This window comes from Oratosquilla oratoria, chromosome 44, assembly GCF_046742065.1.
Source record: "Oratosquilla oratoria isolate Oo_2021 chromosome 44, ASM4674206v1, whole genome shotgun sequence".
NCBI lineage: Eukaryota > Metazoa > Arthropoda > Malacostraca > Stomatopoda > Squillidae > Oratosquilla > Oratosquilla oratoria.
In genome coordinates this window covers 9,219,152-9,243,447 of record NC_134820.1, presented here as the reverse complement: position 1 = coordinate 9,243,447, position 24,296 = coordinate 9,219,152, and the positions used below count along the sequence as shown (strand labels likewise).

The window sequence follows — 24,296 nt, the reverse complement described above, 5'->3', positions numbered from 1 at the left end:
TGCGAGTATCTAAGGAACTGAAATATAATTTGTGCGGAACCCACCGAATCGAGCTGGGTATCGTGCGGTCAGGAGTGCAGCGCGACTTGGGGTGCACAACGACGCGGCTGCCAAGTTGTGGTTCAGTCGTACACCTTCCGAAGCCAACCTGGAAAAGGAGATAATAAGAGTTGGGAAGATAAGTTTAAACCGACCTTCCACTGCCGATGACGCCCTGTATAATTTGATGAGGGAAACCCTCGAGCCCAAAGAAAACGATCGAAGAAAAGAGGTCTTTTGTCACACACACCTTTCCACTCCTTTTTGCCATTATCATTGTCATTATTATTATCATTGTTATTATTACTATGGTTACTACTACTACTACTACTACTACTACTACTACTACTACTATTATTATTATTATTATTATTATTATTATTATTATTATTATTATTATTATTATTATCATTACTATTATTATTATTATTATTATCATTATTATTATTATTATTATTATTATTATTATTATTATTATTATTATTATTATCATTATTATTATCATTACTATTATTATTATTATTATTATCATTATTAAGAGGGAGGGTGGACGGGTGTGGAGTGTATTCAGGGATGGAATGGGTGGGAATGATTTTATGCCTTTTTCTTTTTGGCTACCCCCCTTGTAAGGGGGAAAAAGCCTTGAAATACGCTAATGGCAGCGACATCAAACCGATATATTATTATCGGTTTGATGTGAAAGGGGTTCGTCCCGGTCCTTACCCCACACCACTGGTGGGCTGGTCCTTGAGTAATACAGGAATTCGGATCGCCGTAATAAGTGATCTTCCTTCCCTCGGGAATCAGTTCGATTCCAGGTTTCAAGGATTTTATAGTCTCTGTGGTGTAGTGGTCTAGGGCGCCGTACAGGTAATTTACGGATAGCCGAGTACAGCGGGTTCGAGCCCCGCATGCAACTGTCATAAAAGTTATCGATATATATATATATATATATATATATATATATATATACATATATATATATATATATATATATATATATATTAGTATAAATGGGCAGTAAGTTTTCTTGTAGACATGTTCGATTGAAGACCAGAGCTAATTCAATATCCACTATCTATCCACGATTAGAAAAATTGAGAAAATCACTAAGAAGATAGTGGATATTGAATTAGCTCTGGTCTTCAATCGAACATATATATATATATATATATATATATATATATATATATGCACATACATATATATATATATATATATATATATATATACATAGATATAAAGGACTACTATTACACAGGACGTGCGCACACTGATCCCTGGGTCCGCTAGCGGAGGCCATTGCTTTCTTTGTAACCTAACATTTTGTATTGGACAAATATATCAAAACTAGAAACCTAACATTGTATGTAGGACAAATATATCAACTATTGACTTATTCAATGTAGTATAAGTTAATATAAACTTTTATAGTCAAATAAGAAACTATTTTTAAGGCACTGCTATGCTTTGGAATGCCAATTTTAGCCGGACTTAACAGGTATTATTGTATGAGGTTAGTGGACACCTGGGTTGGCGATTTTTTTTTATCTTTTTAAAAAACAAAAAAATTGTTTTTTTTTTATTTACATCAGATTTATTTGATTTAAATAGATTTCTTTTATAGATTTTAAATATTGTGGGATTACTATCTGATATGCGATCTGATAGCTAAAGGATATTTTTAGCATATCAATATAAGGAGTAGTGTTATATAGACTTGCCATAAGTATACAAGGAACGGTATAAGCCGTATGTGAGGACGGTATGCTCAGGTTCACTCGATTCCTCCAAGAGTTTTCTCATCTTGGTGACATTTGCTGCATTGTCTGTCACAACACTTCCAATGTGACAACCAAAAGCTTGTTCAGCCTTCTTGATCGAATTTTGTACAAGTTGTAGAAGATATTCAGCAGTGTGAGGTTTCCTTGATGTGTCTATTGTGTCAACTAAATAAATCTGACCAGTGGATGTTGTTAGAGTGACACATATTATGGGCTCATTATAGATGTTAGATCACCCATCAATTGAAAGACATACAGTTTCATTATTTAAGTCATCTGCACACTTTTTATATTCCTTTTCATACACAAGACCCAAATACTTATCAGCAATATCTTTTCTGGATGGAGGAATATAACCTGGCCTCAGGTTCTGAACTATCTTGAGAAACTGAGGATGCTGAACAAGACGAAATGGTGAGTTTGTAGCAAATATCATTCTTGCAACTTCTTTGTCGATATTTTCCTTTTGAGAGGCTGAAGTTTTTATGATAACTCTGTCCAGAGATGTTGATGACTTTCTTTTAGATGAAAGTGATTTAGCAGAAGTGGCGCCTGTGGAGGAGTCTGATAGTGACCTTTTTAATGGTGGAGTCAGGTTTGCAGATAATTCAAGTGGAGCCGATGATGAAGGGATTGAAGCTGTTGATACAGATTCTGAAATGGAAACAGAAAATTTTAGCATATAGCATAATTTATAAATGAATAAATAAATAAATGAATACAGTGTGATTTAGGCTCCTTTTGAGTACAGTAGTTATTTTCTTAGATAATGATCATATGCACACAAGCCGCTAAATTATTTGGAAATAATTAACAGGATATGAAATAGGTGGGCTTGGAATTCAGTCCACACAGGATTCAGTTCACTTTTAAATTCACTAAAATAATGGGTTAGTTGGGTTAGGTTAGGCTAAATCCCTTTGAGCTGAATCCCATGTGGGCTGAATTCCAATGGAACCTATGAAATATATTACACAATGTTGAATGAAATGAATAACAATCATCTAGGCCCCAAAGTTGAGTGGACACAATATATTATAGTGATATAGTCATTACCCAAATTTAGAAGTAATGGAGTTGAAGTATCATCTCTTTAGGCCTTCACATTTTTATTACACATGCTCTCCATTGTTCACCAAATTTATATAGTTGCGTATGAAAAGGGAGAAATGCACACAATATAAGTGAAATTATTTACCTGGGTCATCAATTTCTTCTTCTGTATGCTGTGGCTGACCTTGGCATTTATCTCTGAGATTTTAATCTTGACACAATGCTCTGTAGTTCCTGGCTGCAGTCTTTGTATTTAGCTCGGTACCCTTTGCCAGAAGTTGTTGGTAGTTTTTCAAAATAATTCCAGACAGGATAATTTTTTTCTGCCTGAAGGAACCCCTCTGCCAGGTCCAGAAGACATCCTTCCTGGTTGATTCCAAAGCAGCAACTGACTCAGTGAGAAGCTGCTTACCTAGAACAAGTTTCAACAAGAATCTTGTTGAAACTTGTGGGCTGCACAGTGATATACCGTTCCTTGTATACTTGTGGCAAGTCTATATAACACTGCTCTTTATATTGATATGCTAAAAATATCCCTTAGCAATCAGATCGCATATCAGATAGCAATCCCACAATATTTAAAAGAAATCTAGTTAAATCAAATAAATCTGATTTAAATAAAAATATATATTTTCTATATTTTTAAAAAGATAAAAAATCGCCAACCCTGGTGTCCACTAACCTCATACAATAATACCTGTTAAGTCCGGCTAAAATTGGCATTTCAAAGCATAACAGTGCCTTAAAAATAGTTTCTTATTTGACTATAAAAGTTTATATTAACTTATACTGCATTGAATAAGTCAATAGTTGATATATTTGTCCTATATACAATGGTTTCTAGTTTTGATATATTTATCCAGCATAAAATGTTAAGTTACAAAGAAAGCAATGGCCTCCGCTAGCGGACCCAGGGATCTGGGTGCGCACGTCCTGTGTAATAGTAGTCCTTGATATACATACATATATATATATATATATATATATATATATATATATATATATATAAGTATGCATATATATAAATATACACAGACATATACATTTATATATATATATATATATATATATATATATATATATATATATTTATATACATATAACTGTATATATATATATATATATGTATATGCATATATGTACATATATCTATATATATATATATATCTATATATATATATATATATGCTAATAAGAACACGGGTACGTGTGTTTACTTATGCAAAGTAGACCACTTGGAAAAAGTTTCTTTTTCCAAGTGGTCTACTTTGTATATATATATATATATATGTACATACATAAATGTATCCATATATACACACACACACACACACACACACACACACACACACACACACACACACACACACACACACACACACACACACACACACACACACACACACACACACACACACACAAACACACACACTCGGTGGCGCAGTTGGTAGAGCGCTGAACTACTAGCATGGTGGTGCCCGTAGTACTTGGTTCGAATCCTGCCCAGGGCCGAAATTATTTCGGCACCGCTGCGCTTCGGGTCGTTACTCTGACTCTCGTGGGCGGGGAGTTGGGGGTGTGTGTGTTTGTAAGGTCATAGACCTACGAGCTCTGAGCTCTCTTCCAGGATGGAAATAGCTGTCGATCACGAGTCCAACACGTGATCCAAAGACCAAATTAATACACACACACACACACACACACACACACACACACACACACACACACACACACACACACACACACACACACACACACACTTCAACGAACGGACGGCTTAGAAGACGTTCTGAAGAAAATTGAAGTTTCGTGGATCCCAACGCAAAGAGAAGTGCCTATTGTATTTACAGGGTGGGGGGAAATTGCTCGTGGGGTAGTGGGAAAGTAGGGAAAGAGGAGAAGGGGAGGGATTGCTGAGGAAAATGGAAGGAAATGAGGAAGGAGAGGACTTGGCCCAGGCAGACAGGCGAAAGGTAAACAAACGGCCCCCCGACCAGCTGAGTGACGATGAAATGTCTAATAAAAATGTAAAGATTAGAAGTATAGATAGGAGCAATACAGTAGAAAGTGATGAGAATATTTTCCAGGGATTTAAAGAGGGTGGGGGGGACACAAACCCCCCCCCGACTGACAAGACTAGAAGAGAAGGTCGATAAGATGATCGAGGGCTTGGAGCGTAGGTTCGGTCATGTTAACAACATTGTACAGAGGGTTGAAAAATTGGAAGAACTAGAGAAGGCGAACAAAAACTTAACTAAGGAAATTGAAGAATTAAAAAAACAGTTAAAAGAAAGTTAAAAGAAGAGAATAAAGTCTTAAAGGAGAATAATAAGGAGAACAAGGAGGATTGGAAAAAAATCCAAGAAAATAGCAAAGTTGCATTCACTGACATAATCAGACAGCAAATGAATGAACAAACTGAAAACTCAGTTATTAAAGTGATGAGACAGAAGGAGAATATAGTAAGAGACTTAGCAGACAGAAAGAAATGTATAATTATATTAGGAATGGAAGAGAAACATAACCCAGATAGAACCACAAGAATCAAAGAGGAAAATGAAAAAGTAAGAAATTTACTAGAATTAGTTCAGGAAGATGAACCAGAAATAATGAAACAAATCGAAGAGAAATTCAGGCTCGGAAAATATAGTACAGACAAGACTAGACCAATTAAGATTAAATTCAGGTCACAAACTACGGCTGAAAATATCTTATCCAAAACAGGGAAACTAGCAACAAGTGAACAATATAAAAAGGTATGGATAAAAAGGGAAATGAATAAAGAGGAAAGAGAGGAAGAAAAACAGAAAAGACTTGAAGCTAAGGAAAAAAACGAGATAAGAACGGAGTCAGAAAAAAGAGAGATTCTATTGGAGAGTAGTCAATATGAAACTAAAGAAAGTCGACATACAAGAGAAAAACAAAAGGGAAACAGAGAACACAATGGAAGTGGCAGAAAACTAAGAGTGTCTTACACAAATATAGATGGATTAATAACAGGATTGAATGAGCTGAATGATTATTTGAAGGAAAAAGAACCAGACATAATGGGAATTGTAGAAACAAAATTAAAAGGTCCACTACCACCCAACAGTGTAGGACATGATGCATATAATTATTGGATTAGAAAAGAGAGTGAAAAAGGAAGGGGGTGGAGTTATGTTCCTGACTAAGAAGGATATAAATGTGAATTGTGTCACATATGGAAAGAATACAGTAGAGAGGATAATGATGGAAGTAGAAGACAGAGATAAGAAGAGCAGAAAGTTTGTGATAAATTATGTGCCCCCGAAAACAGCCTCATGGGAAGAGAGTGAACATAAAAGTATGTTAGAGGACACAAAGATAACATTAAACAAGATAATGGAAGAGGGAGGAAAAATAGTTATGATGGGCGACTTTAATTGCAAAGAAATCTGCTGGGAAGAAATGACAGTAAAGGGTGGAGACGGCTCATGGGGAAACGCTCTACTTGAGATGGTTACTGACCATACAATGACACAATGGATACAGGTATAGAAATGAAGAAGAGCCATCGAGACTAGACCTAATAATTACATCTGAACCTAGAATAGTGGACACGATTGCATATAAAACACCAATAAGTAAAAGTGACCACATATTGATTGAACTGGAACTTAATGAAGAAAAATATATGAAAAGAAATTAACAATATAGAAAAGGAATAATAATGTATGAAAAAACAAACTTTGATAAAATAAGAGAATTCTTTCAACAAGAAAACTGGGAAGAAATATACAAAGAAGGAACAACAGTAGAAGAGAAATGGAATATTTTGATTTTTTTTTACAAAAAAAGGAGTGGAAAAGTATGTCCCAAGACAAAAACAAGAAAAAGAATATGTAAAATGCTGGTACAACAAAAGTTGTAGGGAGTTAAAAGACAAAAGAGACAAAGCCTGGACCAGATGGAAAAAAGACAGAAGACCTGAAAAATGGAAAATATATACCTGTTATAGAAATGAATATGTACAAACGTGCAGAGAGGAAAAGAGAAAATATGAAAAAGATATCATAGAAAAGTGTAAAGATCAACCAAAACTATTCTACAGATTTGTAAACAATAAACTGAAAAACAAACAAGACTTGGAGAAATTAAGACAAGAGGGAGTTGAATACACCGAGGAAATGGAAATGGCGGAAATTATGAACAAACATTTTAAATCAGTGTTTACAAGGGAGAACATACAACCTGAAGAGAACGAATGGAAAGAGAAAGTCCCCCCTATGGAAGAAATAGAAGTAACAAAGAATGAAATATTAACACACTTGAGTAATCTTGATGTCAGAAAATCGCATGGACCAGATGAAATAGCAAACTGGATACTGAAAGAATGCAGGAATCAACTGGCAGACAAAATACATAGCATAATAAATAGTTCCTTGAAATAAGGAAAAGTTCCAGAAGATTGGAAAAAAGCAAATATAGTACCTATATATAAAGGAGGAAATAAAGAAGAACCTACCAACTATAGACCAGTCTCTCTAACAAGTACAATAGCAAAAATTTGTGAAAGAATTATCAAAAGTAGATGGGTAAAATATTTAGAAAAAAACAAAGTGTTAAATCCAAGGCAATTTGGATTCAGACAAGGATGGTAACCAACAAGTATGGGACAACTGCTCATAATTTATATTACAATTCAAACAATTTTGAAATTTCATGAGAAATAAAACTATCTAATTTGTACAAACCTTGATGAAGATTAACATTTATCCCCTTACTAGATTTGATCAAACTGCATTCAATTAAATTTCTTTCTGTTATGTTGTTGTTGTATGTGATGACTTTAGCGTTATCCCAGTCAACTGGGTGGTTAAAATGGTTCATGTGGTTGAATATACCGCTAGATTGGTTTCCCTCTCTAACGTATTTCTTGTGTTGATTGATTCGTGTTGTGAGTGTTTTAGCAGTCTGACCAACATAAAACTAATTACATGATTTGCAAGGTATTTTGTACACACACCCTTTATTACTATTGACAGAATTATTTATGAGCAGTTGTCTTACAGTGTTCTTATTATTGAAAACTACATTAATGTTAAATTTACGTAATATATTTGGAATATTTTGCAGGTTCTCTTGGTACGGTAAAATTAGCAAGTTATCCATATTGAAAGTTTGAGTCTTAACGATTGGTCTTACCGGGTTATTTGGTAAAACCAATCGTTTCTTCAATAGGTTCAGCTTCATACAAACTTTCGAAATGGTTGGTAACAATTCTTAGTCCACTAGTTGGAACTATTTCCACTTCACATGTTAAGAACAGTTTGGACCTCATTAACAAACTAAGTGAGGTAAAACCAGATTATGAATTTAAATTGGTAAGTTATGATATTGTTAGTTTGTTTACGAAAGTTCCTTTGGATGACCTTTTAATCTATCTTAAAGAAGAGTTAAATAAGCACGATTTACCATTACCTTCAGGCACCTTGATTGAACTGATCAAATTGTGTGTTAAAGATTGCAAATTCCAATTTAATGATAAATTCTATTCTCAGAAATTTGGAATGAGCATGGGTAATCCTCTCTCCCCCGTATTGAGTAATTTATATATGGAGTTTTTTGAAACCAAAATTCTAAGTAAGATCATTCCCCCCAACATTACATGGATGCGGTACATTGATGACATCCTATGTCTGTGGCCCATTCAAGATAATGTAAATGATTTTTTATGTAAGCTTAATAATTTGGTCAGTTCCATTAAGTTCACGGTGGAGATAGAGAAAGAAGGTGTTTTGGCCTTTCCTTGATTGTAATATCTACCGCCGTGAAAGTGAGTTGAAGTTTAGTGTATATCGCAAACCAACCAATGTTTGTTCATATATACACTATTATTCCTCACACCCTGATGGCGTAAAGATATCTGTTTTTTCGTCGATGTACCTCAGGGCCCTACGCATTTGCAGCCCAGAGTACATCGATGATGAAATAAGATGTATTTACGACATTGGTACTAAGCTACAATACCCCACACATGTTCTTGACAAAGCTTACAATCGTGCTAAAAGGACATTTTATAACCTTAGGTCAACTCAAACTTTCAATATGGATAACTTGCTAATTTTACCGTACCAAGAGAACCTGCAAAATATTCCAAATATATTACGTAAATTTAATATTAATGTAGTTTTCAATAATAAGAACACTGTAAGACGATTGCTCATAAATAATTCTGTCAATAGTAATAAAGGGTGTGTGTACAAAATACCTTGTAAATCATGTAATCAGTTTTATGTTGGTCAGACTGCTAAAACACTCAAAACACGAATTAATCAACACAAGAAATACGTTAGAGAGGGAAACCAATCTAGCGGCATATTCAAACACATGAACCATTTAACCACCCAGTCATCACATACAACAACAACATAACAGAAAGAAATTTAATTGAATGCAATTTGATCAGATCTAGTAAGGGAATAAATGTTATTCTCCATCAAGGTTTGTACAAATTAGATAGTTATATTTCTCATGAAATTTCAAAATCATTTAAATTGTAATATAAATTATGAGCAGTTGTCCCATACTTGTTGGTTACCAGGACGGCCCAAACGTCCCATACTTGTTGGCTACCAGGACGGCCCAAACGTCCGTCACGTGTACTTCTTCCACTACCTCTCCGAATGCCCTCTTCACTATGCCATATATTCTGTACCTTGTTTCTTCATCTTATAATTCCTTCTTTGTATCTGCACTGAAGATGTAATTATACGAAAGCGCTCTGCTTCGTTAGTTTACTTTTCCTAGTGGTTACTTACGCATATATATATATATATGTATGTATATATATATATATATATATATATATATATATATATATATATATATATATGTATATATATATATATATATTTTTTTTTCAACCACAAATCACTCTTAATTAATTCCATGCCATCGCAATCGAGAGTGAGAGAACGCTTGAAGGATGCCTCCTTCGAGCGACTCTCAGTCTCGATTGCGATGGCATAGAATTAAAAGTGTCTTGTGGTTGAAAAATATATTAATTGATCACTGGGAACCATTCAGTGTGTATGTATATATATATGTATATATATATATATATATATATATATATATATATATATATATATATATATATGAAGTAGGCCATTAATAATGCATGCGTTGTTAAAGTCAACAGCTGAGATAGCATTATTCTGTTTATAGAATTTCTTTTCTATGTTACGCACTAATGTGCGGTTGTCTGGATGCAGATTTCTGAGAAGAGTAATGAAGTCCATGGTATTTTCCTTTCGGCCTTAACTGGCCATCTTCAGGAGGTGTTGACTGGTCAAATTGTTAGCAAAGAGGGCCAGTTAAGGCCGAACGACGTCTAGAGGAAAATAACATGGACTTCAGTACTCTTCTCAGAAATCTGCATCCAGACGACCGCACATTGGTGCGTAACATAGAAAAGAAATTCTATAAACAGAATAATGCTATCTCAGCTGTTGACTTTGACAACACATGCAATATATATATATACATATATATACATACATATATATATATGTATATATATATATATATATATTGTATATAGATACATACACACACACACACACACACACACACACACACACACACACACACACACACACACACACACACACACACACACACACACACACACACACACACACATATATATATATATATATATATATATTGTATATACTGTATATATATATATATATATATATATATATATGTATGTATGTATATTATATATATAATATACACACACACACACACACACACACACACACACACACACACACACACACACACACACACACACACACACACACACACACACAACACACACACACACACGCACACACACACACACACATATATATATATATATATATATATATATATATATATACATATATATATACATATATATATATATATGTATATATATACTCGTATATACAAAGAAGCTTATCATGAAAAGACAGGATTCAGAGAAAAAGAGGGAGAAACATGGATGAAACAAAGGAAACTATTCGGAAAGGTAAAAAAAAAAAAAAAATTAAATGGATTAGGTGCAGACATGCTTTAGTAAGAGAAAATTATGTTTGAAAGATAGAAATGGAGAGACCAGTAAGTGCTGAGACAGAATGATAAAACGAATAGAAGTATTTTATCAAGAGCTTTACTCGTCAAGGACCGTAGTTAAGTCAATAAATTCATCTGCAGATTTTAGTAGTGTACCAAAAGTTACAAAGGAAGGAGTAGAGATTGCTTTTAAAAATATGAAACGAGGAAAAGCATCTGGGGATATGGTACATCGATAGATTTTCTGAAAGATGCAGGGAAAGAAGTTCATTGTTGATTAGCTCAGTTTTACACCCAGTGCTAAGTCAAGAAAGCATTCCTAAACCCTGGTGCATTACTATAATGTTTTTGCTTCACTAAAAAGGAGATCAGAAAGACCTTATTATCTACTGACCAATAAGCTTGCTGTCAAATGTATATAAAGTATTCTCCAAGATCCTTACAAATAGACTAAGTTGCAAATAGCGATCACAACTTAGGTTCAAACTCCTAAAAACTTTTAGAATAGATGCTTGTGTTTGTAAAATACCCGATTTCAGTAAAGCTCAGTTCATAGGACTACGTCAGGAGCTTCAGATTACAGATTGGGAGGCAAAATTAAGCGAAAGACCTGTAGATCAGATGTGGGAAATATGTCAAAATACGCTCACTAAGATGATTCATACTTGCACCTTTTAAGGACAGACGTCCCCCAAATCAGGCTCGCCCAAAGTGGCTCGACAAAGAAACTGAAAAAGTATTGCTAAAAAGAGACAGGCTTATAAGAAATATAAGTGCTCGGGTGCATCTAATGACTATGAAAGTTATGTATCAATACAGAGAGATTTGAAAAAAAAAAAAAACGAAATGAACATCGCTGATAAATCCAAAGAGAATCCCAAAGAATTCTATAGTTACATTAGAGATAAAAAGGTTGTTAGGAATCACATTGGTCCACTATTATCTGCTGACGGTCAACTTGAATATTTAAATGAAGGAATGTGTAATATCTTAAACAATTATTTTAGCTCAGTATTCGTAAACGAAACACCTCAAAGTGAACTCCAAACTGAAACCTGTGAAAAGTCTAGGGTAAAGTTATTCACTACGGTAAATATAACAAAAGAAAAAAATAAAAGGTGTATAGATAAACTCAAAGTTAATAAAACACCAGGGCCTGACGGTTGGCATCCAAGAATCTTAAAGGAAATGAAAAATGAGATTGTTGTTCCATTAGAAATTTTCAAGAAATCCATCATATCCGGAGATGTCCCAAGAGAATGGAAGCTAGCTAACGTTACTCCCATATTAAAAAAAGGTGACAAAAAGAAACCAAATAACTATAGGCCTATAAGTTTGACTTCAATCTCAGGAAAAATAATGGAAACTATCGTCAGAGATGCTATCGAACATCATTTAGAAAGTAACCGTTTGATAAATGATAGCTAGCATGGTTTCAGACGGAAACGTTCTTGCGTGACTAACTTACTCGAATTCTACAACACAGTTATCTCCAATTATGACAAACGAAACAATATAGATTTAATATATCTAGACTTTGCAAAAGCTTTTGATACCGTCCCACACGAAAGACTACTTACTAAATTAGCTTCGCACGGAATAAGTGTTAGCCTATTAAGTTGGACTAGTAATTGGTTGAATGATCGAAAACAGAGAGTTGTTTTAAATGGAAAAAACTTCTAGATGGAAAAATGTCACAAGTGGAGTTCCTCAGGGTTCCGTTCTTGGGCCACTTATATTCATAGTATATATAAATGATATAGACCATGGACTAAAATCTACTGCTTCCAAATTTGGCGATGATACAAAACTGTGCGGAATGGCAAATGATCACTTAAATCAATTAGATATTCAAGAAGATTTAGATGAATTACAGCAATGGTCTGAAAAGTGGCTAATGAAATTTAACACAAGTAAATGTAAGGTAATACACATAGGTAGAAATAACAGTAAGTACGATTACAAGTTATTTGAAAATTCGTTAACAAAAGTGGATAGTGAAAAAGATCTCGGCGTAATTATCAGTAACGATCTCAAATCATCCAAACAGTGTATTTCAGCCTCTGAGAAAGCAAATAAGATTCTGGGACTGATTGCGCGATCTTTTGATTTCAAAAGTCCATCACTCATTAACAAGCTAGTTCGTCCACATTTGGAATATGCTGTTTCCATATGGTCACCGAATCTCATTAAAGACATTGACAGACTGGAAAAAGTACAACGGCCAGCCACAAAACTGATTCCAAATATCAAAAATAAAACATACGAAAATCGACTAAAACATATGAATCTGTTTTTCCTAAAAAAGCGTAGACTCAGAGGTGACTTGATACAGGTCTTTAAAATTCTAAAGGGAATTGACATAAAAAATTACAGAATTTTCACATTGAATGAGAATCAGACAAAAAACAATGGTCTCAAACTGTCCGGAAATAGATTAAATTTGGAAGTAGGTAGAAACAACTTTGCCAACCGTGTAGTTAATGAATGGAATATACTTCCTGCACAGGTAGTGCAATGTAGTTCAGTTCGAAGCTTTAAGAATTATTTAGATAAACACCTAAGTAAGATGCTGTAATGATTATAATTTATCTTATATTATTTGTTTTTGTTTTGTTATCATTTGTCTGTTTTGATTTTCATTTATTATTGGTCATGTGTCAATTCATTATTGTTTGTTATTTGCCTGTTTGTTTATTATCTAACTATACCTTTGCATTTATTTATGTATTTTATTTGTTATTTACATTATTATAGTTTTTATTTATATTCTTTATTATTATGATTTTTTTTCTCTCGCATCCAAAAGGTCTCCTGTCGGCATGCTCCGCCTTTGTAATCCTTTGTAAACCAAGATGACAGGCGGGCTTTAGAACCGGATATTCAACTCTAGACCATTTGCAGGCGATGAATCAACTAATCGAGAAAACGACAGAATGCAATAAACCTCTTTGTTCAGTTTTTGTAGATTACGAATAGGTCTTTGATTCGGTAGATTATATAGCAATACTAAACTCGCTGTGATTCGACTACATAAAGATACAGAAAAGATGAAGATCAAGAAAGGAGTACGACAAGGAGATACAGAAGAGATTTTCAGAAGGTTGAGTTGTGAAGGGAAAGGTATGAAGATTAAGGGCGAATATTTTAACCACCTAAGATTTGCGGATGACTTAATCTTTATTTCAGGAAGAAAAGAAGATTTGCATGATATGCTGAGTGATCTGATCAAGGACAGTTTCAAAGTAGGTTTGAAAATGAGTTAGAGTAAAACCAGAATAATGTTTAACGCGAAAATTCAAAGTAAAGAGATCATAATCGATGGTGGAAGTCTTGAAGAAGTTGAAGAATATGATCATTCAGGCCAGATGGTGAAAGTGACTAAAGATCATGATAATGAAATAGAAATGATATTACAATTAGCTGGAAAATGTTTGGTTAGCATAATAGTATTATGTTTGTTTATGGGTGTGAGACATGGAAACTGACGAATGAAATGGAGACAAAACTAAGGAATGCACAGAGGAAAATGGAGATATCAATGGTGGGAATAACGCTGAGAGACCGAAAGAGAGTAAGTTGGGTGAGAGAGCAGACTAGAGTGAAAGATGTTGTGGAGGCGGTAAAAGAGAGAAAGTGAAACTGGGCAGGTCGGTTAGCTCGAACGACTGATGAGCGACGGAGCAAGTGTGTTAGTGAGTGGATGCTGCGAGATGGTAAGCGTGGAAGATGGAGACCAGACAGAAGGTGGAGAGATGATGTGGAGAAGATTGCAGGAGTGACGTGGCAGTCTAGCACAGTCGTGTGAGTCACAGAATGCTATGAAATATGTATTTATTCAGCAGAGGACTCAGGATGGCTGATTGATTGATTGATGTATACATACACATACACACACACACACACACACACACACACACACACACACACACACACACACACACACACACACACACACACACACACACACACACACACACACACACACACATTTATATATATATATGTATATATATATATATATGTATACATATACATACATATACATATATATATATATATGTATATATATATATATATATATATATATATATATATATATATATATATATATATATATATATATATATACACATATGTGTATCAATATCAATTGGGGGCATACGCCAGGGAATGCGTTGCCTCACTCACACGCCGGCGCCAGTCCCCACGGTTTCACCGGGTAAGCTCCCATGCAGCCATACTTCCTACTCCAAACAACTTTCGACGGGCTTGATCAACTTGTCCCAGCCATGAATTCTGTGGGCGTCACCTTCGTCTCCTCCACCGAGGGTTGTCTCTTGTGGAGACAACCCTGTGAATGAGATCATCACCAGGGAAACGTGCCACATGCCCATATAGCCGGAGTTGATGTTCACGAATTATACTAGTAATTGGTCTATATTGGTAGTGGTAAATACACACACACACACACACACACACACACACACACACACACACACACACACACACACACACACACACACACACACACACACACACACACACACACACATATATATATATATATATACACGTGTGTGTGTGTGTGTATGTGTGTGTGTGTGTGTGTGTGTGTGTGTGTGTGTGTATGTGTGTGTGTGTGTGTGTGTGTGTGTATGTGGTGTGTGTGTGTGTGTGTGTGTGTGTGTGTGTGTGTGTGTGTGTGTGTGTGTGTGTGTGTGTGTGTGTGTGTGTGTGTGTGTGTGTGTGTGTGTGTGTGTGTGTGTGTGTGTGTGTGTGTGTGTGTGTGTGTGTGTGTGTGTGTGTGTGTTTCGGAAGAAAGTACACACTGGACTCGTCGTATGAAGTTTATTCCTACGTTTCGAAACCTGTCCGGAATTCGTCTTCAGGGTAATACAGTGGTAGCAAAAGGAAATCTTTATAAAAGGGGGTCTCCCTCGTACATTGGGTTAGGTAACCCCGGTGACCGTTACATTCCAGAAAAATACAAGTTTAACAATACAAAGATTGATCATAGAATAACCTGAAAATAGCTCCAAAGGGACCCCATATTACATAATTCACACATCAATACTAGTATCAGAAATAGAATGGCAAATGAAATCTTACACTAAAACATGTAAACCTGCCTAACAATAATGCGAAGTTCCAATACGATTTAGCTACCGTCGCCCGTAATGCGAAAGATCAAAGCTAAAAAACTGTAACATACAAATATACAACAATAAAACGAACCCAAAGAAAGTAAATAAGAAAAATATAAGAAATATAGATGAGTGACCTACCAAGATGGACAAAAAGTCCACATGCCAGGATGCACCGCAATACAGCCAATAACCTAAAGTTGGTAAGCACCACACAGCGTGTAATAACCACACGTCTGGGAAAAAAAAACACAAAACATAATCAACTGAACCGCTGACTCAGAATAGATTTATAAACCCCCACCCCGTCACTTCTTCCTGATGGACACAACGTATCCCGAAATAAACTCACGTCAGAAGACGGAATTACATAAATAGAAAATGATAATCAACAATATGCACCGCTAACATGGTGACCCTTCCTCTTCGTCCCCTCATATTTGCTTAATTGTAATATACAGGCTAGGAGTTGTGCTTGTGGTGTGCTGTGTCTGTCTGTGTTTTCAATGATATATATGCCTATGAGGCTAGGTATGATAAATTGGAGAATAGTAGACGGGACTCCAACGAGTGTTGCTCCTTTTCTGTGCATACAGTACACACATGTTTAATTAGTTTTGGTGCTCCTATAACCTGTTTTTCAATAAAGTAAAATGTTTGACTTTCACAGAGGAGGGTAATGGTAGCGGAAGCCGCAGGTTAGAGCAATAACAAGAAAATTCCAACAATTGTCTTACCTGTCAATATTTGGTGTTCGAATGGTATCGTTCCCGTAACAGCCTACGTCTCCGATGCCCAAGTCATCAGCGACGAGGATTAAGATGTTTGGATACAGTTGCATTGGGGAGCAGCTAACGGCAGCCACCAGCAGGAGCAGACTAATTCTCGAGCAACCCATGCTGAAGATATTGTTCACGTGTTATAGTGAAAAACGCGCGCGCACACACACACACACACACACACACACACACACACACACACACACACACACACACACACACACACACACACACACACACACACACACACACACACACACACACTGATTGTGCTTTCCTAGATTTACAAAAAGCTTTTGATAAAGTACCACAGAAAAAATTAAGAAAACTGGAAACCATAGGAGTGATACAAGGAAAACTATTGAAATGGATGGAGGATTTCTTGCATGAAAGAAAATAAGAGTAGTGCTCGGAGATAAAATTTCTATTTGGGAAGAAATGATTAGTGATGTCCTACAGGGATCAGTATTGCCTCCGATAATGTTTACTATTTATGTAAATGACATGGATGAGGGTGTAGAATATTACATGAACTTCTTTGCAGATGACGCAAAACTGACGAGGAAAGTACTGTAAGTATTGAAACGGACTGTGAGTCGCTACAGAGTGATCTGAACAAGGTCTGGGAATGAAGTTAGAAGTGGGAAGTGGACTTTAACATAAAGAAATGTAGCATAATGGAATTTGGAAAAAGTAAAAAAAGAATATCAGGACAATATAAAATCGGTACAAACGTAGTAGAGAAAGTGAGCTCTGAAAAAGACCTGGGAGTAATTATCACAAAAGACATGAATCCTGATAATTAGATGAATAAATTTGTCGGGGAAACCTACAACTTGCTAAGATCAATAAAGGTGGCCTTTATCTACTTGGACGAAGAAGTGGTGAAGAAAATACACTGATAAGGCCAAGACTGGAGTATGCAGCAATACTATGGACACCCAGTAGTAAAAAAAGATAAAGAAAATCGAAAGAATCCAAAGAGCAATTACGTAGATGGCCCAAACACTTTCAAAACTGTCATATGAGGAGAGATTGTCAAAGCTGGAATTACTGACTCTGGAACAAAGAAGAGAAAGAGGTGACCTATTGACCTTCTATAGAACCATAAGAGGCATGGAAGTCCTTGATAGAGAAGACTTGCTAAATTAGGATAGGAGAAATACAAGAGGACACGAAAAAAAGGACAGTTATAGAAGGGACCTGAAAAAGAACAGCTTTCCACACAGAGTGGAGGATGTCTGGAACAAATTGGACAAAACAATAGTGTGTGCAGCAACTATACATAAATTTAAGAGGAAACTAGATACTGCGAGATACAAAGACGGGACACCAGGAGCCTCCCCTTCCTATAAGATATAACTAAGTAAATACAACTAAGCACACACACACACACACACACACACACACACACACACACACACACACACACACACACACACACACACACACACACACACACACACACACACACACACACACACACACACACACACACACACACACACACTGACGAGGATTGCGAATCATTGCAGGAAGACCTGAATAAAGTATGGCACTGGAGTCAGAAATGGGAGGTGGACTTCAATATTAAGAAATGTAGCATAATGGAGTTTGGAAAAAGCAAAAACAGAATATCAGGACAATATAAAATTGGAACCAAGAAAGTAAAGAAGGAGAGACCCGAAAAAGATTTGGGTGTAATTATCTCAAACGACTTGTCCTATGACAAACAGATAAACAAAATTGTTGGAGAATCCTACAACTTGCTAAGATCAATAGAAGTGGCATTTACATATTTGGACGAAGAAATGATTGAAAAAATATTGGTCACAATGATAAGGCCTAGACTAAAATATACGGCGATACTGTGGTCACCCAGTACCAAAATGAATATAAAGAAAATAGAAAGAATCCAGAGAGCAGCAACAAAAATGGCATCTGCACTCGTAAACTTGTCATATGAGGAGAGATTGGCTAAACTAGATTTACCGACTCTGGAGCAAAGAAGAGAGAGAGGTGACCTACTGACCATCTACAGAATCATGAAAGGTACAGAAATACTTGATAGAGAGGACTTGTTAAACTGGGACAGGAGAAGCACAAGAGGACACGAAAAGAAAAAAAAAAAAATAGCTACAGGAGAGATCTGAAGAAAAACATTTTTCCACAGAGTGGTAGACACTTGGAACAAACTGGACAAGGAAATAGTGTGCGCAAAAAACATTCATGAGTTTAAAAGCAAACTAGACACTGCGAAATACAAAGCCGGGACACCATGAGCGTAGCTCCCCTTCCCGCAAAATACAACTAGGTAAATACAACTAGGTAGATACACACACACACACACACACACACACACACACACACACACACACACACACACACACACACACACACACACACACACACGATTATCCACCATAAACGTATGGCTTGTGATCTCACCTGATAAACATGCAGTCATTCTGTCCCTGGTTCGAATCCCACCAGGCGCAAATTGGAAATGGGTAGGGAATAAATCCTCTTCCCTGTTGTGCTCTCAGGGCTGTGAATCACGACGGCCCCGCAACACACCAATGGGCCTCACTGATCTGCAAATAGATAAATGAATAAATAAATTATATATGTATATATATATATATATATATATATATATATATATATATATATATATACAAGCCCCTGGCTTCGCCAGCCCGGCTGCGCCGGGGGGCTTGGCCTGCGGCGCACCTCGCTTCGCTCGCGGAAGGCTACGCCCCACCTTCAAACAAAGGCTATAAAATAAGCAACTGTAAATTATTCACCTCTTTTATTTTCGTCATTTTTGTTTTTTAGAAAAATATTTTTATTTAGACTTACGCCCAAGATCCGCTCGAGTCCCAAAGATCCGCTCGAGCCCTCAAGATCCGCTCGAGTCCCAAAGATCTACTCAAGTCCTCTAGATCCGCTCGAGTCCCAAAGATCCGCTCGAGTCCTCTAGATCCACTCGAGTCTCAAAGATCCGCTCGAGTCCTCTAGATCCGAAGGAGAAGAAGAAGAAGAAGAAGAAGAAGAAGAAGAAGAAGAAGAAGAAGAAGAAGAAGAAGAAGAAGAAGAAGAAGAAGAAGAAGAAGAAGAAGAAGAAGAAGAAGAAGACGAAGAAGAAGAAGAACGCGAAGACGAAGAAGAAGAAGAAGAACGCGAAGACGAAGAAGAACGCGAGGAAGAGGAGGAAGAAGAAGAACGCGAAGAAGAAAAAGAACGCGAAGAAGAACGCGAAGAAGAAGAAGAACGCGAAGAAGAAGAAGAAGAAGAACGCGAAGAAGAAGAACGCGAAGAAGAAGAAGAAGAAGAAGAAGAAGAAGAAGAAGAAGAAGAAGAAGAAGAAGAAGAAGAAGAGGAAGAATACCACCTGACCCCGACTTCTTCTTCTTCTTCTTCTTCTTCTTCTTCTTCTTCTTCTTCTTCTTCTTCTTCCTATTGGACAACCTTACACCCACCCGATGTCCCCAAAATACCACGGATTGAAAAACGGGAAAAACTGGAAAGACTTTATTTTTTAAGTTACGCCCAAGATCCGCTCGAGTCCCAAAGATCCGCTCGAGTCCCAAAGATCTACTCAAGTTCTCTAGATCCGCTCGAGTCCCAAAGATCCGCTCGAGTCCTCTAGATCCACTCGAGTCTCAAAGATCCGCTCGAGTCCTCTAGATCCGAAGGAGAAGAAGAAGAAGAAGAAGAAGAAGAAGAAGAAGAAGAAGAAGAAGAAGAAGAAGAAGAAGAAGAAGAAGAAGAAGAAGAAGAAGACGAAGAAGAAGAAGAACGCGAAGACGAAGAAGAAGAAGAAGAAGAAGAAGAAGAAGACGAAGAAGAACGCGAAGAAGAGGAGGAAGAAGAAGAACGCGAAGAAGAAAAAGAACGCGAAGAAGAACGCGAAGAAGAAGAAGAACGCGAAGAAGAAGAAGAAGAACGCGAAGAAGAAGAAGAACGCAAAGAAGAACGCGAAGAAGAACGCGAAGAACGCGAAGAAGAAGAAGAAGAAGAAGAAGAAGAAGAAGAAGAAGAAGAAGAAGAAGAAGAAGAAGAAGAAGAAGAGGAAGAATACCACCTGACCCCGACTTCTTCTTCTTCTTCTTCTTCTTCTTCTTCTTCTTCTTCTTCTTCTTCTTCTTCTTCTTCTTCTTCTTCTTCTTCTTCCTATTGGACAACCTTACACCCACCCGATGTCCCCAAAATACCACGGATTGAAAAACGGGAAAAACTGGAAAGACTTTATTTTTTAAGTTACATTGATATATATATGATATATATATATATATATATATATATACATATGTGTATATTATATATATATATGTATATATATATACATGTATATTTATATATATATATATACATATATATATATATATATATATGTGTATGTATATATTCTCCATTCCAATAAGAAATTACACTCGATTTCTTCCGTGCAGCTCGGTACAGCTGGTAGTCCTGCAGACTCCTGCTCCGCACAGGCACTAACAATACGGAAATTCCTCACCTCCTTCAGAAAATATAATCTTTCTCCATTTTGTTCACAAGATAAGAAAATTTGGTTTCAATCATTAGAAAGAGTAGTTATTCTATAACTATAAAAAAAATCAAAACTCGATAGGGTCAGAAACTAAGTAATTGTATGGAGTTGAATTAAAGGGAAGAATTATCGGTTCATACACATCTTTACTTATAACACTGGTCTACAAGGTTTTTGGTGTTCAGGAAATAAAAGTCAATCGTATAGGGAATTGGTCTCCTGAATCCAAAAATCACCTTCATTTTGACCAATCAGGTCTAGTTTTGAAGTTACTGAATTTTCGTATAATCACAATGTGCGTACGTCCACTCTAATTTTCTTTGCCGTATCTAATTCTAATTTTCTATTTTTCCAGATTTTTTGAGATGTGGTGAATTCAGCAACAGAAAATGAGCAAGATGTCGTCTTCCAGAAGGTTTTGCGTAAATTCTCCAAATGTGTTTTGTCACGTTTGTGGAGAATACACTTTGCCTGAAAATCGGAAAAACATCACGGACTTTGTTGAAAGAGCTTATATGGCATATTTTGGGGTCAAGCTGGGAGACCAAGATAAATACTGGGCACCGCATAGTATTTGCAAACAATGTACAGAGCATATGCGACAGTGGACTAAAAGGACAAGGAAAAGTATGAGATTCGCTGTACCAATGGTGTGGCGGGAGCCCAAAAATCACCTAGACGACTGTTACTTTTGTACCCTAAATTCGAAGGGTATTAACAGGAAAAACCGACAAACGCTTGTCTATCCTAATCTTGCCTCAGCTATCAGACCGGTTCCACACAGTGAAGAGCTTCCTATTCCTGTCTTCAGTGTCTTGCCTCAGATAACTTTGCCCTCAACTGAAGAAATCTCATCACCTGAAGATGACACTGGAGACGAAGACTTTTCAGGTACGACTTTACCTCAGGTTTTCTCCCAGGAGGAGCTGAATGATCTAGTTCGTGACTTGAACCTCCCAAAAAACTCAGCAGAACTGTTGGCTTCCCGACTGAAAGAAAAGAGAATGGTGTCCGTATAACCTTTTATCGGAGTCGGCATGAAGAGTTCCTTTCTTTCTTTATAAAAGAGGGAGAGTTGGTTTATTGCAGAGATATTAGTGGGCTTCTTAAAAAAACTTGGTATTGAGGAATATAAACCAGATGAATGGCGTCTTTTCATAGACAGCTCTAAGCGTAGTTTAAAAAGTGTATTGTTGCACAACGGGAATTTGTATGGCTCTGTCCCACTTGCCCACTCAACAACTCTTACGGAAAAATATGAAGAAATTAAGTTAGTTTTAAAGAAGATACGGTACCATGATCATAAATGGGTCATCTGTGTTGACTTGAAGATGGTGAATTTTCTCATGGGACAGCAATCTGGTTATACCAAATACCCATGCTTTCTTTGCATGTGGGACAGCAGAGACCGAGTAAACCACTATGTTAAGAAAGACTGGCCGCCTCGAACAAATATGGTTCCATGTAGAGCTGTCAATATATTGAAAGAACCTTTAGTTGAGCGAGATAAGATCATTTTCCCCCCTTTGCACATCAAACTCAGACTGCTCAAGCAGTTCGTCAAAGTTCTTGACAAAAATGGGGAGTGTTTCAAATATATCTGCTATGTATTTCCAGAACTGACGATTGAAAAACTGAAAGCAGGGATTTTTGATGGACCACAAATCCGTAAGCTCTTGAAGGACACAAACTTCATGAAAACGATGAGTGAACCTGAAGCATCAGCATGGCGCGCATTTGTTGAAGTAGTGCAAAATTTCCTTGGGAACCACAAAAGTGACAACTATAAGGATCTTGTTGCCAACTTGATATCAACTTTTGGTGAAATTGGTGCAAATATGAGCATCAAAATGCATTTTCTTTTCAGTCACCTTGATCGTTTTCCTGAAAATCTCGGAGATGTTAGCGATGAACAAGGCGAACGATTTCATCAGGACATCAAGGAGATGGAAACTCGGTACCAAGGACGTTGGGACTCTGTGATGATGGCAGACTACTGCTGGTGTTTAAAACGAGATTCACCAGCGGCTCAACATTCACGGCGCACAAAGAAACGTAAATTTATTCCTTGAATTTTCTGCCATAAAGCTTTTATTTTATTTTTATATTTGTGCTCTTTTCTGTATAATGGCCTCGCTATTTCTTCCTATGTTTTGCTCATGTATGAATAAAATACTTTGTTAAGGAAACAGTCTTGTTTAATTCCAAAAGCCACCAAATATCAATTGTCGTATACTGTTCGAGAAGATTTTATGAGGATTTTTATCATCCAACGTAACTAAAATGGAAATAAGAAGAGTAAAAAAACTAGACCTGATAGGGAAAAACTGAATTCATTTTTGAATTTAGCAGGCAAAACCACATAAGAATTCGCTAAAATATCTCAAACACCAGACAAATTTTGTTGTTGTTGTTGCCCAGTGTAATCGATGTTTACAGCAATTATGATAACAAGTGTAGGGTAAAACATGTGTTCTTCTACATAAACAACTCCTGAACACGATGGTACATTCAGATTTCACATATAAAACCACAGAAATTAAAATTAAGAACTTTTATAAATATTTTGCGTCATGGCGCTCGTGGGGCGAGGGAGGGAGGGAGGGAGGGAGTGATGTAATTCCTAACTCCTTCCCTCCTATTACTCCTTCCAACTTATTCATCATTAATCTTAATTCATTATCAGAAAGTATTCGTTTTCCATCATTCTTACTCGAGACTATTTTTATGTAATGTGAAAATTGGCGGGAGCCTGCAGGACTACCAACCGTATCGAGCTGCACGGCAAAAAGCGAGTGTAATTTCTTATTGGAATGGAGTGTGTATATATATATATATATATATATAT

The 24,296-nt window shown here is 36.4% G+C and overlaps 1 protein-coding gene across 1 annotated transcript in view; it reads right to left on the bottom strand.

Moving 5' to 3' along the window:
* Nucleotides 1-44: 44 nt before the first annotated feature.
* Nucleotides 45-24,296, bottom strand: part of LOC143022235 (arylsulfatase L-like) — a gene marked incomplete at its 3' end in the record, with an annotated part of 45,197 nt that continues 20,945 nt past the window's right edge. Inside the window, 3 exon segments of the mRNA XM_076180357.1 lie at nucleotides 45-148; nucleotides 16,852-17,013; nucleotides 19,342-19,487. Coding sequence (XP_076036472.1) covers nucleotides 45-148; nucleotides 16,852-17,013; nucleotides 19,342-19,352 — 277 coding nt within the window.